The 13,330-nt window shown below is 41.4% G+C and overlaps 2 protein-coding genes across 2 annotated transcripts in view; both read right to left on the bottom strand.

Moving 5' to 3' along the window:
• Window positions 1-2,547: 2,547 nt before the first annotated feature.
• LOC134184654 (uncharacterized) overlaps window positions 2,548-13,330 on the bottom strand; it is a 16,296-nt gene continuing 5,513 nt past the window's right edge. The window contains exons 2-12 of the mRNA XM_062652400.1: window positions 9,187-9,477; window positions 8,319-8,428; window positions 6,733-8,251; window positions 6,329-6,640; window positions 5,989-6,270; window positions 5,615-5,920; window positions 5,199-5,525; window positions 4,745-5,071; window positions 4,338-4,679; window positions 3,510-3,934; window positions 2,548-3,249 (exon numbers count right to left, since the gene is read on the bottom strand). Coding sequence (XP_062508384.1) covers window positions 2,548-3,249; window positions 3,510-3,934; window positions 4,338-4,679; window positions 4,745-5,071; window positions 5,199-5,525; window positions 5,615-5,920; window positions 5,989-6,270; window positions 6,329-6,640; window positions 6,733-8,251; window positions 8,319-8,428; window positions 9,187-9,477 — 4,943 coding nt within the window. The remainder of the gene's footprint in view (window positions 3,250-3,509; window positions 3,935-4,337; window positions 4,680-4,744; window positions 5,072-5,198; window positions 5,526-5,614; window positions 5,921-5,988; window positions 6,271-6,328; window positions 6,641-6,732; window positions 8,252-8,318; window positions 8,429-9,186; window positions 9,478-13,330) is intronic.
• On the bottom strand, window positions 11,036-12,162 carry LOC134183992 (uncharacterized). The gene is made up of 3 exons (XM_062651590.1): window positions 11,959-12,162; window positions 11,418-11,891; window positions 11,036-11,343 (listed from the first exon to the last, which is right to left on the bottom strand). The coding sequence occupies exons 1-3, from the start codon at window positions 12,160-12,162 to the stop codon at window positions 11,128-11,130; spliced, it is 894 nt and encodes a 297-aa protein (XP_062507574.1). The 3' UTR covers window positions 11,036-11,127.

Below are 13,330 nucleotides of genomic sequence, written 5' to 3' on the forward strand. Positions count from 1 at the left end.
TGTTTTTTTGCAGCTGTATATTTTATTGCTACTGCTGACAGAAAACTAAACCATCGTTTCTTACATAAGATTAATATTTATCATTACTCCACTCATCTGTGGAAGAACGTCTTCGTTTGGTCAACAAACAGACAGTAGAAAGAGTATCGGCATTGCAAAGATCTAACCCAATGGCAGCCAAAGAAGGAGGCGTTGAACTGAAACGTGAACCATCTTCTGGAGGTTGTAGTTACAAAGGATGTCGACTCCGCAAAAAATTATTGCAATTGAAAGAGAACAATGAATGTTGGAAGGCAGAGAGCATTACTATTTCACGCATCTACTATTTTGATAATGACACGCGCTATATTCCGGTCTTTAAACATACTGACTGGAGCATAGTGCAAGCAAAGTGGAACGAGCTGATAAGTCAAGTACAGACGTACCCGCATGCACAGCAGCCAAGGAATATTAACAACTATCCACAATCGATCTACTGCGATTTCTCTTTCTTTAATTTTAAGGTCGATGTCGATTTTGTTGTCGATATCATTTTTGGTGTCGATGTCGATGGCTATTATGATGTCAACAACTCGAACACTCATTCGTTGGCTGTTCGACAGAATCTCGTTTGACAGCGAAATAGAAGATGGTTTACATTCTGGACGGAAGTTACCTGTACTCGTACCAAAGACATTATTTCATGGTGACCTTTTTTGCAATGGTACTCAGCCAACGCTTACTAACGACACCGAATGTGGCCTTCTAGATAAAGCTGTGCCCAGTCGGACTTGCCTAGATTAAGCTGCTCAAGATGAGAATTAATTGCGACTGAACTCTTCACAGACACCTAGCGCTAGTGCATGCATGCACTGCTATGTTAGTTTTTCTTTGTTACTTTAGTTTGTTTGCTTTTGCTCTAAATTTGTTTCGTCTTCTCTCTCTAATCATGTAAACATTGGTGACACAAGTTGTCAACTGCTGATATTAAACATTATTAAATACGAGAATATATAAGGTAAATTTCTTTAATCCCTAAATTCTTACTAAAAGAACTGCTGTAGAATACCGAATAGCCAAATGTATCTATGCCAGCATGATGCTACAAACTGGATACTAGAAAATGATCCGATACTCAAATCCATAAAATGTTTTTGGTTGGCATCTTCTACAGAAACAGTTGACAAAGAACAATAACGTTTTTATGCAGACGTTGCATGCCTTGCTGTGTCTTTGACACAAAGATTTTTCTTTTGTTTGAAACCGTGCTCTTGCCTTTACGAAAGGTAGAGCAAGACTGTCTCAGTAAAGCATCAGATCAAGTTTGCTCATTTCCAGGTGCAAGAGTGTGCGATATCTTCCACGGTATTGAGATTCTTGATGGTATACAGTACTTCAAGAGGTTCATCAAATAAGTATGTTAACAACTGTCTTTATACCAATTCTTGATCTATTAGATTATCTTGTGCTGAATAAATAACCAGAACATTTTTGAAACCTGGTTGTCAAACTAATGACAACTACATAATAATTAATTATTACAAATTTTTAGCTTGAAGGCATATTTGTAGTCGGGGTCACTATTTTTCTATCACCATGGAAACAGCAACCTAATATGTCGATTACCGTCCCAGCCGCGCATGAGGACCTGGATACGATGCTATCTAATACCGACTCTCAATTCTGTCACTCACTATCGAAAAGCTAAGCTCGATTTAGTTCGGACTTACGTATATATGTTAGCAAACATGCGTGGCAAAATCAGACGCCAAACAACATGGTAATTCCTAATATCCAGGACTGTTGACATTGTTGCGAACATTGTTCTATTCGGTTTTGCAACTGACAGTGTAAACGGATGCAGACGTGTCGACGATTGACGTCCGGTCTCAAAAATCGTATCCCATGTCGCATCTGCCAGTAAATTCGTTACGGAAAGCATGCAGAACGCAGCTGCATACGCAACCCAGCAAATTTGGTTTAACCTGCCTAGCACTAGAATTTCACGTTTAGTTCGGGTGTCGCAGAGGTGGCAAGGCTCGAACACTACAACAAATAATTGAAATGTCAGTATTGGTATAGGCCGATACTTATCCGACATATCGGTATCGGTAGAACACTAATTTCTAGTGGGACTAGTAAATTGAAAGGATACTTAGCGTAGTACCTCAGGGGGGTCTCATTCCAACATATTTGTTTGGTCATCGCGTTTCCAACAATGTACGTGTTTATACTTGCGGTCACGTGTCAGGATAACGTGTACCGCTGGCTTTCGATGCAAATGACTCTGCATTGGTACAACATCGTGGCTGTGAATCATTCAAGTGTATACTACACAGTTGTAAAGCACTGTACATGCACTTGAAGTCTTCTCTGACAACAATGGCGCTTTCCATATCAACAACAAGAGGACTAGTAATATCTAGAGATAGACCTGGCCTGTTTTATCAGGCCGTGCAGTTGACAAGTGTTGTGACTAGGCATAACAGTCTATGCTACGAGAAGAAACAGAAAACATCTAATCGACTAGGTTAACTGTGCAATCTGCTATCGCACAATGCAAGTCAATTATAGTGCCGTATTCTCGACCTCATTGTTTTCTACGACACCAGCTAGCATCAGTTCTTTAACAGTGAGCAAGTCGTCATCCAGTGCATTTCCGTAAACTTTCAATGTACACTCCAAAGTATTGACGACGTCGTCAAAACAAGGACGTTGATCGACGTCAATCTTCCAGCAATCGAACAGTAGCTCTTGCTCTTGCATTGGAATGAGAAGAGAATTTCCTACCTCGGTAGTGATGAGAAATGGTAGAGGAGGTAGAGGGAGGCGATTAGAAATATAGCGAAATAGGTCAGTGTTTGACAGCCAAGGGTATGGCGTCAAACCAAAACTATAAACTTCCCAGCAGAGAACAGCAAACGACCACACGTCACTTTTCTCGCTGTATCGCCTTTCGTACGAAGCCTCCGGACTCATCCATCGAAACGGTACGTTTCCTTCTCCCTTTTTCATTCGAACTTCTCCGAATTCTTCGTCGATGACGACGGCCATTCCAAAATCGCTCACTTTGACAATCAGTCTTTCACCTTCTTCGTGAATCAAGCAGTTTCTGGCTGCGATATCACGATGAATGATATTTAGTTTACTGACCGCTTGAAGACCGCATGCAATCTGATGGAGAAGGTCGCATTTAAGAGCAGCAAACGTTGATGCCAGATTCTCTGCTATTTTTGGTTTCAAAATTGTGAGCAGTCGGTTTAGATTTCCCTGGAAGAGATATAAGGTAAAGCCGTATACAAGACTATATATACCATGGTCACGTGACGTGCGACCAGTCATGAGCGAGTACTGAGGTGGTGTATATGAAGTATTGCACGGCAAGTGTGCAATAAGTTACTTCCGGTTATTATTGCACTTTCACTTACACGTGACCATGGTATAAATAATTTATCATATCATTAGCGTGGTATATGGCTGTTACTGTATTATCTAGCACGCTAATCATACAAAGTAATGATATGGTTTACCCTATTGACGTATTCCATAATCATAAGATAAGGTTCTTCTTGAGAGCAGACGTGCAGCAAGCGTACGACGTTCACGTGATCGACACGCAAGGAAATCTTTGCTTCTCTAATGAAGTCACTTTTCAAGTCATAACTACTGTTTGTTTGTAGTTGTTTGACAGCCACTCGTATATTTTCATTGTGCGAGCATATCCATCCCATCATCACGCAGCCGAATGTTCCTGATCCGAGCTTCTTGGTGTCATCCGGTAAGTCTATATTGTTGCGTTGGAGCTCGACGCGCCGCAAACCGTCGTCGTCCAATTCTCTTTCCAGCACTTTCTTTGGTCTCCAACGATAAATGTAATACAAGGAAACTAAAGTTGTGGAAACGACAAAAAGCGCGGCAAGAACAGAAATGGGAACTACCCAGGCTGTAAATGCTTCTGTAAATCAGACAAACATACAAAGTTCAGTTATAGTGTGTGTGTGTGTGTGTGTGTGTGTGTGTGTGTGTGTGTGTGTGTGTGTGTGTGTGTGTTTGTGTCTTTGTGTGTGTATTTGTGTGTGTGTGTTCTAGTTCATCTGCTGACGTGTATCTAAGTGTTATGTTTTGTCTATTGATCGGTCCGGGTTGTTTGTGTTCGTTTAAGTTCCAAGATACTGTGGAATGGGATGGTACACTTGGACATCCCAATAAACGCAAGTCGAAAAAGGTATCAGAAGGTTCTAATAAAATACACATATTGAATACAATCTACACATATTATATATAAAATTAAAAATAATAAATATATAAACAAATATAAATTGAATAATACAGAAATGCATCTGTACTGTACGACTTACTTAGAAAGTCAGTAGAATCGTTCACGCATTGTGATGGTCCCAACAGTACTTTTCTGTTCTTTTTGTCGATGGTTGCAACGTAAATACATAGTTCATAAAGATTTGCCGGTTGGAGATCTCTAACGGTGTAATTGTCCCTGAGAAAGTTGTTATCATATGTTCTTTCAGAGTAATAGTCAAAGTCGCCGCTAGCCGTGTTCGACTCAGATTGCCACTTGATGCGATAGAAAAAGAATCCCGTATCGTCGTTGAGTGACTTTCCACTGGGCACTTTCCATTTAAGAGAAATAGAGTTGGACGTTCGGTTCCACACAGATAACGCTGATACTTCGTCTTGTGGATCTACATAACAAATTTACAAACAAAGGTATACACTATAGTTATAACATATTGTATATACAAATTACGTGTAAGCAGAGACGTTCGATAGAATATTTGAGAGTAAAATCCTCGTTCATCTTGGGCATCCAGTTGCATCCAAACTGCGTACGTGCTGTTTCTTTGCAAATATTCTCCACTAATATAATAATATGTTTTGTGAAGAGGTTTTGACAAATCGATGATATGACTGACGATGAGAGGAAAGTGTTTTTGCTTTCGAGCAACGACGACAGGAGCGTAATAGACAGAGACGGACACGGGTTTGTCATAAAGGCAACTATCGTTGTCCCAATGTACTTCTATTCCACCAGACTTGTTGCTCAATACTCTTATAGACTTCGGAGCATTCAGACCTAAAAGTATCGTATACGTTAAATAGAATTTAGGTTTGGACAACCATGTGTATGATTATAATCACACACACATACACTCACAGACACACGCGCGCGCGAGCGCGCACTTTTAAAACGAGAGACTTACGTGACCTTGGCGTCCAAAACGTACATATTTCCGCCGTTTCGTTGTCGTTTAATAAACAGCAGCTAATGTTGTGCAACAAATTATATGACGTAACTTGCACTGTGTACTCTTCAAATGGTTTCAAGTCTGTAATGAGCCATTGTTGGTTGTCTATCACGTCAACGACACGTTCCTGTGCCTCGAGACAAGTATGAACGGATGAATTGCCGTAATATCGCAGGCGATAACCAACTTGGCCGTTTGGATTAATTGGCGCATCCCAAAACACTTGAGCCACTGATGGATCGTTACCAAGTACGACACTAATGTTCCTTGGTTTAGATGGAGCTGTATGTAACAAACATTATTGTAGCAGACATGCATGAATATTTTTATTTATCTTTTCAATACTAGTACGTGTACGCCAGTTTTCTCACCTGATTGGTCAGTGAATTGATAAAAGTAGCCAAAATCAATTTCCGTTTTATTTGACAGCGAAACAATAATTTGAACTTTGTAGAGGAACGAAGACAGCAAACCAGTCAGTAACGCTTCTTCGTTTAATATATCAACTAATTTCTCGACATTCGTTGCATTGCGCACTAATCTGGTTTCATGTGTTTGTTTCGTAATTATCAACCTGACAGATCCATTAGCAGTTTTGTTCTGCCTTGGCACCATCCATATGACGCCAAGAGAAGTAGAATTATGAGTCAAAAGCGTAAAATTCCAGTCATTCGAATCTGTTAAAACAGTACAGTACACAGAATAAAACCAAAATCATAAATTTATTATGTATTGTATATCTCACCAACAGTTCTAAATATGGTCTCGTTGGTTTCTTTGCTGTTTCCTTTTGAGCTGTTGATAGCTGCCTTCAAATTATAAATTGTATCAGGTGATAGATCCACAAGATTTAAGTGGCGTTGATTAAAAGGAAGAACATATCTGCTGATTATATTTGTTTGGTTGAATAAGTAGATAGAGATATTCACACTGGGATCATTAGATACAACAGATGACAATCTCCACGTAACACGAGCGCTGCGCCAGTCTAAAGGCACAACCTCGACGTTCTCTGGAAAAGGAATAACTACAAGGAAACCAGCGATAGTGGTGAAACACTTGAACGCAACACAATGTAGTCTCACATGCCAAACTTGTTCTTATTATCACCAGCTTGCTCCTGGGTCCTACAAGTTCTCTTTCTCTAGACAAAACGACCACAGCCGACACTTCGACTTTATACAACGTATCTTCATCTAGACCGCCGATGTCGGCATAAGTAGTCGAAGCAGTGAGATTGTAAGAGCGTGACGTAAAGGGAGCGAGCGGCGTGCAGTATACGATGTATTGAGGATTCGGACCGCCGGCAAAGTTTGGGTCGATGGGATTCCATGTGACCGAAAGTTGATTCGGCTCCACAGAGTGTACAGTGACGTTGCTCGGTTGTGATGTCGGATCTAAAATAGAAAGCAATCTCAAACTAATTAATTAATTAATTGATCATAGACATAGATATAGACATAAAAGAAACTAAAAAGATGCAACTAACGAGAGATGTTTGGCGTAACAGGTCCCAAGAAGTTTGAAAAATTGCTGCAGACGAGCCTGTCCTGGCCGTTGATAATCGAAGCGATTCGAAAACGAAATTTCATGTAGCCTAGATTTTTAAAAACCACGTCGTTGCCGTTAACCGTAACATTTTGAGCGAACAAATTGTCGAGAGTGCTGTATTCTAACAAATATCGCAGAACTCGAAATCCCGTCTTTGTTTCCGGCTTATTGCTCGCATTCCGTAGATTCCAGGATACTTGAACTGCACCTTCTCCGTACGAGATTGCTCTAAGGTCGTCAAAATCCGACACAAACTCTTCACTATAACTACCACAATATTGGAAAATTTCGCAATGGCGACCAATTGCTCCTGTCGGACACGAACACGTATAAGACGGATAGTCAGACACGCATTTTGCCCCGTAATCACAGCTTGACGAAAGACAAGGGTCGATCTCACTTTCACATCCTTTACCCGTGTAGCCGTCGAGACATATACACGTGCCATTCAAGCACTTACCATTACTCCCACACTCTGATATTTCACAATCAGTCATTACTATGTCACAGTGCCGACCGGTAAATTTTGGCGGGCAGACACACGTGTAGTTACCGATACCGTCGATACAAGAAGATCCGTTGGAGCAAAGACTAGAACTGCACTCGTTGACTTCGACTTCGCAGTGGACACCGTGATATCCGTTCGTGCAGTAGCAATGATTTTTGTCGGAGAGTCGAAGACAGACGCCATCGTGTTCACACACATTGTCGTCGCACGCGTTGTGCACACGCACACAACGATATCGATTGATGTCATCTTGACATAATTGGTTTTCTTTACAAGGATTGCTCCCGCATTCATTAATATTGATTTCACAGTTTGCTCCAGCATATCCGTCTTTACAGGTGCAAGTGTATCCACAAACGTGATCAGAGCACGTGCCTTGATGGTCACAAGGTGATGACAGACATTTGTCTATTATTTCCACGTCGCAATAACGTCCTGTAAAACCAGTCCTACAGAGACAAGTTGTGCCACTCTCTATCGGTACACATGTTCCGTAAACACAAGGCGTTGGCCAACAACCGTCGAGGTAAGTCTCACATCGTAATCCGGTATAATTCGATTGACATTCACATGTTTTTATTCCACTGTACAAATGTTCTTGACACGTGCCGTTGTTATAACACGTGTCACACGTACACTTGAATATACAATCAAATCCATTGAGGGTATTAACACATTTCGTGCCTTGTGAGCAATTATCCTGCCCCAAAGCGCATTCGTCGACGTCAAGATGACAGATGGGCAACAAGCTTGCATTATTGCATCTGCAAGCATACTTGTTGTTGCTGATTCCAAACAAATCGTTTCTTCTTTCATTGCATGTAGCGTCACATTGGCTTTCGATGCATTCTGTAATTGCCATTGAAGAAAGGGAGTTTGTCAGATTGACGACATAATCATTAATCTTTAGATAACTGATGCAACCGGAAAATCCTTTAGTTGCCGTAACCTGTGAAGAACACAACCAATTCTAGATTCACTTCTAAGTAATATTTACGCATGCATACACACTTTACCGACATGTCATCGTGTCCACCAACAAAGAGAACTCGAGGATGAGGATCCAATTTAATAAGAGGTCCTAATGGCATTCCTGTAGAAAGTTGCCCATCTACTGTTAACCAACCTATGTATACACACAAAAAAGAAAATCGTTAAAGGAGTGCACGGTATACGTCAACATATTCAGGGCCGTAGCCGGCAGTTTAAAAGTGCATGATCCGGTTGAATTAAAAAGCTTGCGCAGACACGCGCATGTGAAGGCAGACACAAAAGATAATTATTCTCTCGTGTTACATAGCAATGTAGAAACAGAATGCAACGCCTTGAGCGTCATCGACGTCCTAGCGAAAAGGTGGCCAGGTCTATACAACCATGCATTGCGTCTGTGTAGAGTCCGATGCAGCACTGGGTTAATTCTTAGACTCCCATGCAGAAGGGTCTCTTTATTGAGAAGCAAAGAGGTCATGCATTGGGTCTGTGCAGAGTACGATGCAGCACACAGTTAATCCTTAGACTTTCAGAAGGGTCGATCTGGTAGGAAACAAAAAGTTCAATGAGTGATGAGGCATTAGAGGGAGGTGACAGAAACAACAACATCTGGTTCCACTTACTATCTGCTTTTTAATAAACCAAGAATGAACAGGTCTACGAGCTGTATTCGTTCTGATCTGCAGGGCTGCAAGCACTTGATATGAATATGTCTCAGACTAATTAAATAAAAAATTATTTAGTCAGCTATGCCCTAATTCGGAAATTGCCAGGAATGGTCCGTTAGTGACAGTACGGATATGTGAAAAGTAGTCCGGCTGAAACCAGACCAACTGGACCTGCGAGTCCGGCGGCTACGTCCCTGATATTTACCATCAAGGTTATGTGGCTCACCTTGTTGATGTCGACGTTCGGCTGTAATGGCGTGCCACCTGTACAAAGACATCTTGTTGCTACTTCTTATGGTAGCCGTCTCATTGCCTAGATGGTAGCGAAATTGGACAAAACCGTCGCTTAACTCAATCTCGAGAAAATCTAGACTAGATCCTCCATAACGCAGAATCAATCCATCTTTATCGTCTGGTCTTAGAATAACAGAAATGTTTGAAGACGTCCTTTTAATATCTAAATTAACTTTTGCAAATGATCCATTTATTGCACTGAATCCTGCCGCCATCGCTACGTCTAAAACACACAAAAATAATTTTACAAAAAGTTATTTTTAATTGTATTATTTGTCTACCGTAATCAGTGTCAAGAATATCAGTTTAGGCACACATGGGTGCATGGTGAAAACCAAACTTAGTTATTAATATTCCTATTTATAGCAACATTTCTTGACAATACTAAGTCTTGTGGGGTCAGTGGACGGTTCGGCCATTTAATTTTCTACATTTCAATTTTCATGTTTTCATTTTTCAATTTTTAATTTTTAGTAATTTTTTAATTTTTAATTCTTAATTTTTAATTTTTTACTTGCATTCTTATTTAAAATTGTTGTGTTTATTAAATTTTAATTTTAAATTTTTAAATTTTTAATTTTTAATTTTCCATATTTTTGTAAAATGGTTTTCATCTTTTGATGTGTTGATGCTTGTGATCTTTAGATTTATCTTTTAAAATTTGATTTTTAGGCACCTATGTGCTCAAAACTAGAAACTTGAACGCGCTGTTCGCTTTTCTATTTCTAACATGAATAGAAAATAGAAAATAGAAAATTGAAATGACCGAAGACGCTAGACACAGCAGGGGTCTCAGCGGGGGTCCCAGCAGGGCTTCCATTCGCACGCGTGTCTCAGGAGAGCACGTTTCCAACACGCTAGCAGGTGTTTGTTTTTACTTTGCTTTCCGTCACGTGCCAAATCACATTGGCAACTCTTGACAACTCTTATTATTATTAGTCAAAAACAATATGGGGAGATGCAAGTTGTGGTGACCTAACGTAGACGACGCTTACAAAACAACTGTAGTGGAGGCTGCGAAAGTCTACCCAAGAATGTCTTGCGGTGTGAGAAAGCAGTCGACCCGTCCAATTACTACCGAGCGATGGTTCGGACTCTTCTAGAGCTGCAATGCGATTTGCTTTGACGTTTATTGTTAGCCACTCATGGGGTTAGCTAACTCTTCTCACAAACAATCAGACTAGAGGCTTCGAAGCAAATCGTTTAGCACTAGGTGGGGTGTGAGAACATACGGCCACGCCTTTCCCTCTTCTCGCAAACAGCTACCTCCGCACACTAGCTACTATAGTGTATCGATAAAGAAACTCTCTGAACATCAAAAGCTATAGGCTTTCCAAATGTACAAAAGCAATTTGCTAACCGTAGACATCATCACCCTTGCTAGATCTCACTCATGATCATTGAGGAAATTCCCCGGGAAGGCACGCTCTCAACTTGCACAACCAGTTAGTATTGCAGTCGCTATTTTTTAGGTTCTCTCTTGAAGCGGTACTCCAATGGCTATTTTTCATCATGCAACTATTACAAAGTAATTGTCAAATGATAGAAATAGCGCCAAGCGTCATGAAATGGAGTATAATAGCCGTTTACTGTTGCTGAGTAGAGATCATTGTAGGTTCCGTGGTTTAATGTAAAATATTGACTTCTGGCCAAGTGGATGGCGTTGTCCGCAATCGGATCATTGCCATATTCTGTTGGCCTTCTCAAAATTCCTCCCTCTCCTTCGAATAACTGCACTGCGTAGTCTACACTTGGAATTATTCCTGCTGGAAGTCTAACAGCCTGGTGATTTTGAACTCTGTGATTAGGAGTTCCTTTCCCTATATGCAAAGTTACACAAAGTGTGTTGCTAATTGACAGTAATATGCAGACTTTATCCTATACCTGGAATAGAATGGTTGTTCCACGCTAGAACAAATAGTTCTATTCCAGCCTGGCACACTCTCATAGCCAGCCACGAGATACAAAACTTGACAATGTCATCGTTCAAGTCTAGTTGGTCGGTTTCCACCAGATCATTAAGGCATTCCTTAACAGGATAATTAACCCTTTGGTTGACTTCCACCCATATTCTTTCCGCTGGATGATTCTAGGTAATTAAAGAATTAAGTATATTACAATCACATCCTAATCATTGTGTGTCATTCATGTTGGTGTCTATACCTCCCTAGACATTGACTGAACATGGGGAGCTCTTCTTTGATTTCGCCTTAAATTTGCTAAGCGTTCTTGCACGTATAGAGACAAAATGAACTCTTTCCCATGGTCAACTCGTATTTGATCCCACAGACCAAATTGTATCAAGATAGGTCGGAATAAGTGGCTGTAAATCAAAATGTTGTTTTTGATAGGCATCGTGATGATGCCAAGAATGAATCCACTATAGCCGTCAATGGCGAGGACATGTGTAACTCCATACATCACAAGCTTTTCATTCTGGTCTATGTGCATTTTGTGACCACAGTATTGAGCGTAATAGGGTATGGGATTTACTCGTCGATGCGCAAGAGCTTGCCTCGTTCTGTGATATCCAGGAGCAACTTGTCCAAGAGCCCATCCAACTCTCTTTTCCCATACACAAAAGCCTCTAGTTTGCAAGTAGCCCTTCATCATCTTCCTTCCGTATGCTGGCCCAACCTTATTTCAGCAACGTTGTAATCACATGTATATAGATATTTAGAGTATGTACATATTTACAATTTACCTCTCTAACACCGGCTTCAACGATTTGCCTCAACTCACGATTCGACACACCCGAGCTAGAGTGGATGTCGTGTTCAAAGCAAAATCTTCTCACCGATCTCTCAGAAAGTCCTCTAACTCCAGGATGTCTTCGCCTCAATCTATAGCTTATTTCTGAATGCGAAATGCCTTCTTCTACCATTCGTCTGATGTCTGCCTCGTCCATTACAGCGACTGCAATACTATGCAAGTTGAGGGCGTGCCTTCCCGGGGAATTTCCTCAATGATCATGAGTGAGATCTAGCAAGGGTGATGATGTCTACGGTTAGCAAATTGCTTTTGTACATTTGGAAAGCCTATAGCTTTTGATGTTCAGAGAGTTTCTTTATCGATACACTATAGTAACTAGTGTGCGGAGGTAGCTGTTTGCGAGAAGAGGGAAAGGCGTGGCCGTATGTTCTCACACCCCACCTAGTGCTAAACGATTTGCTTCGAAGCCTCTAGTCTGGTTGTTTGTGAGAAGAGTTAGCTAACCCCATGAGTGGCTAACAATAAACGTCAAAACACATCGCATTGCAGCTCTAGAAGAGTCCGAACCACCGCTCGGTAGTAATTGGACGGGTCGACTGCTTTCTCACACCGCAAGACATTCTTGGGTAGACTTTCGCAGCCTCCACTACAGTTGTTTTGTAAGCGTCGTCTACGTTAGGTCACCACAACTTGCATCTTCCCATATTGTTTTTGACTAATGTTGTGAAGCGTTCGCTAGGCGTGGTCAGACCGCCTCGGCTCTATTAAAGGAGGTCGTATCGGTCAGTAGTCGTCAATCGTTAGTAAAATCATTTCAGTGTGCGTGTGGAGACGACGGACAGGCAACGACGGTTAGGTGGACCATTTGACATGGTGACCATTTTTCGAGGGACGCAAGAGCTGCCAATGAAATTGTCGGACGTGAGCAGTTTGCGACTGTCTCGAGTTTTCAAGGCAAGTCAAGTTGTACACGGCGCGAACAACTTTAGATGTTAAAACAATCATACACTGTTAACTAATTTATTAAGGTGATCGACAAAATTCAGTGTTGCGTATCACTGTGTAGGTAGAAGTCATTTACCTGAAAAGAGAGGATGACAACGGGGCGGCAATATTTCCTCATACCGGAGGTCGATTCGACGGACTCTCGGCTGGTCATCGCTATCAACTCTACGGCGACCCGCTCTTGGTGGAAGAGTCCAATGTGTCCGATGCCTCGTCGTTTCCGCACAGTCGTCGCCTACAGCTGCAGCCAGTGGTAGGTGTAACCAGTGAAGCAAGTCGCCATACTGCTAGGACCGCAACAGTTCCAGCACCCGGAACTTCATGGGCGCCGGCGCCGTCTTCCTCTTGGTCTGCGTTTA

This window comes from Corticium candelabrum, chromosome 9 (genome assembly GCF_963422355.1).
Source record: "Corticium candelabrum chromosome 9, ooCorCand1.1, whole genome shotgun sequence".
Lineage (NCBI taxonomy): Eukaryota > Metazoa > Porifera > Homoscleromorpha > Homosclerophorida > Plakinidae > Corticium > Corticium candelabrum.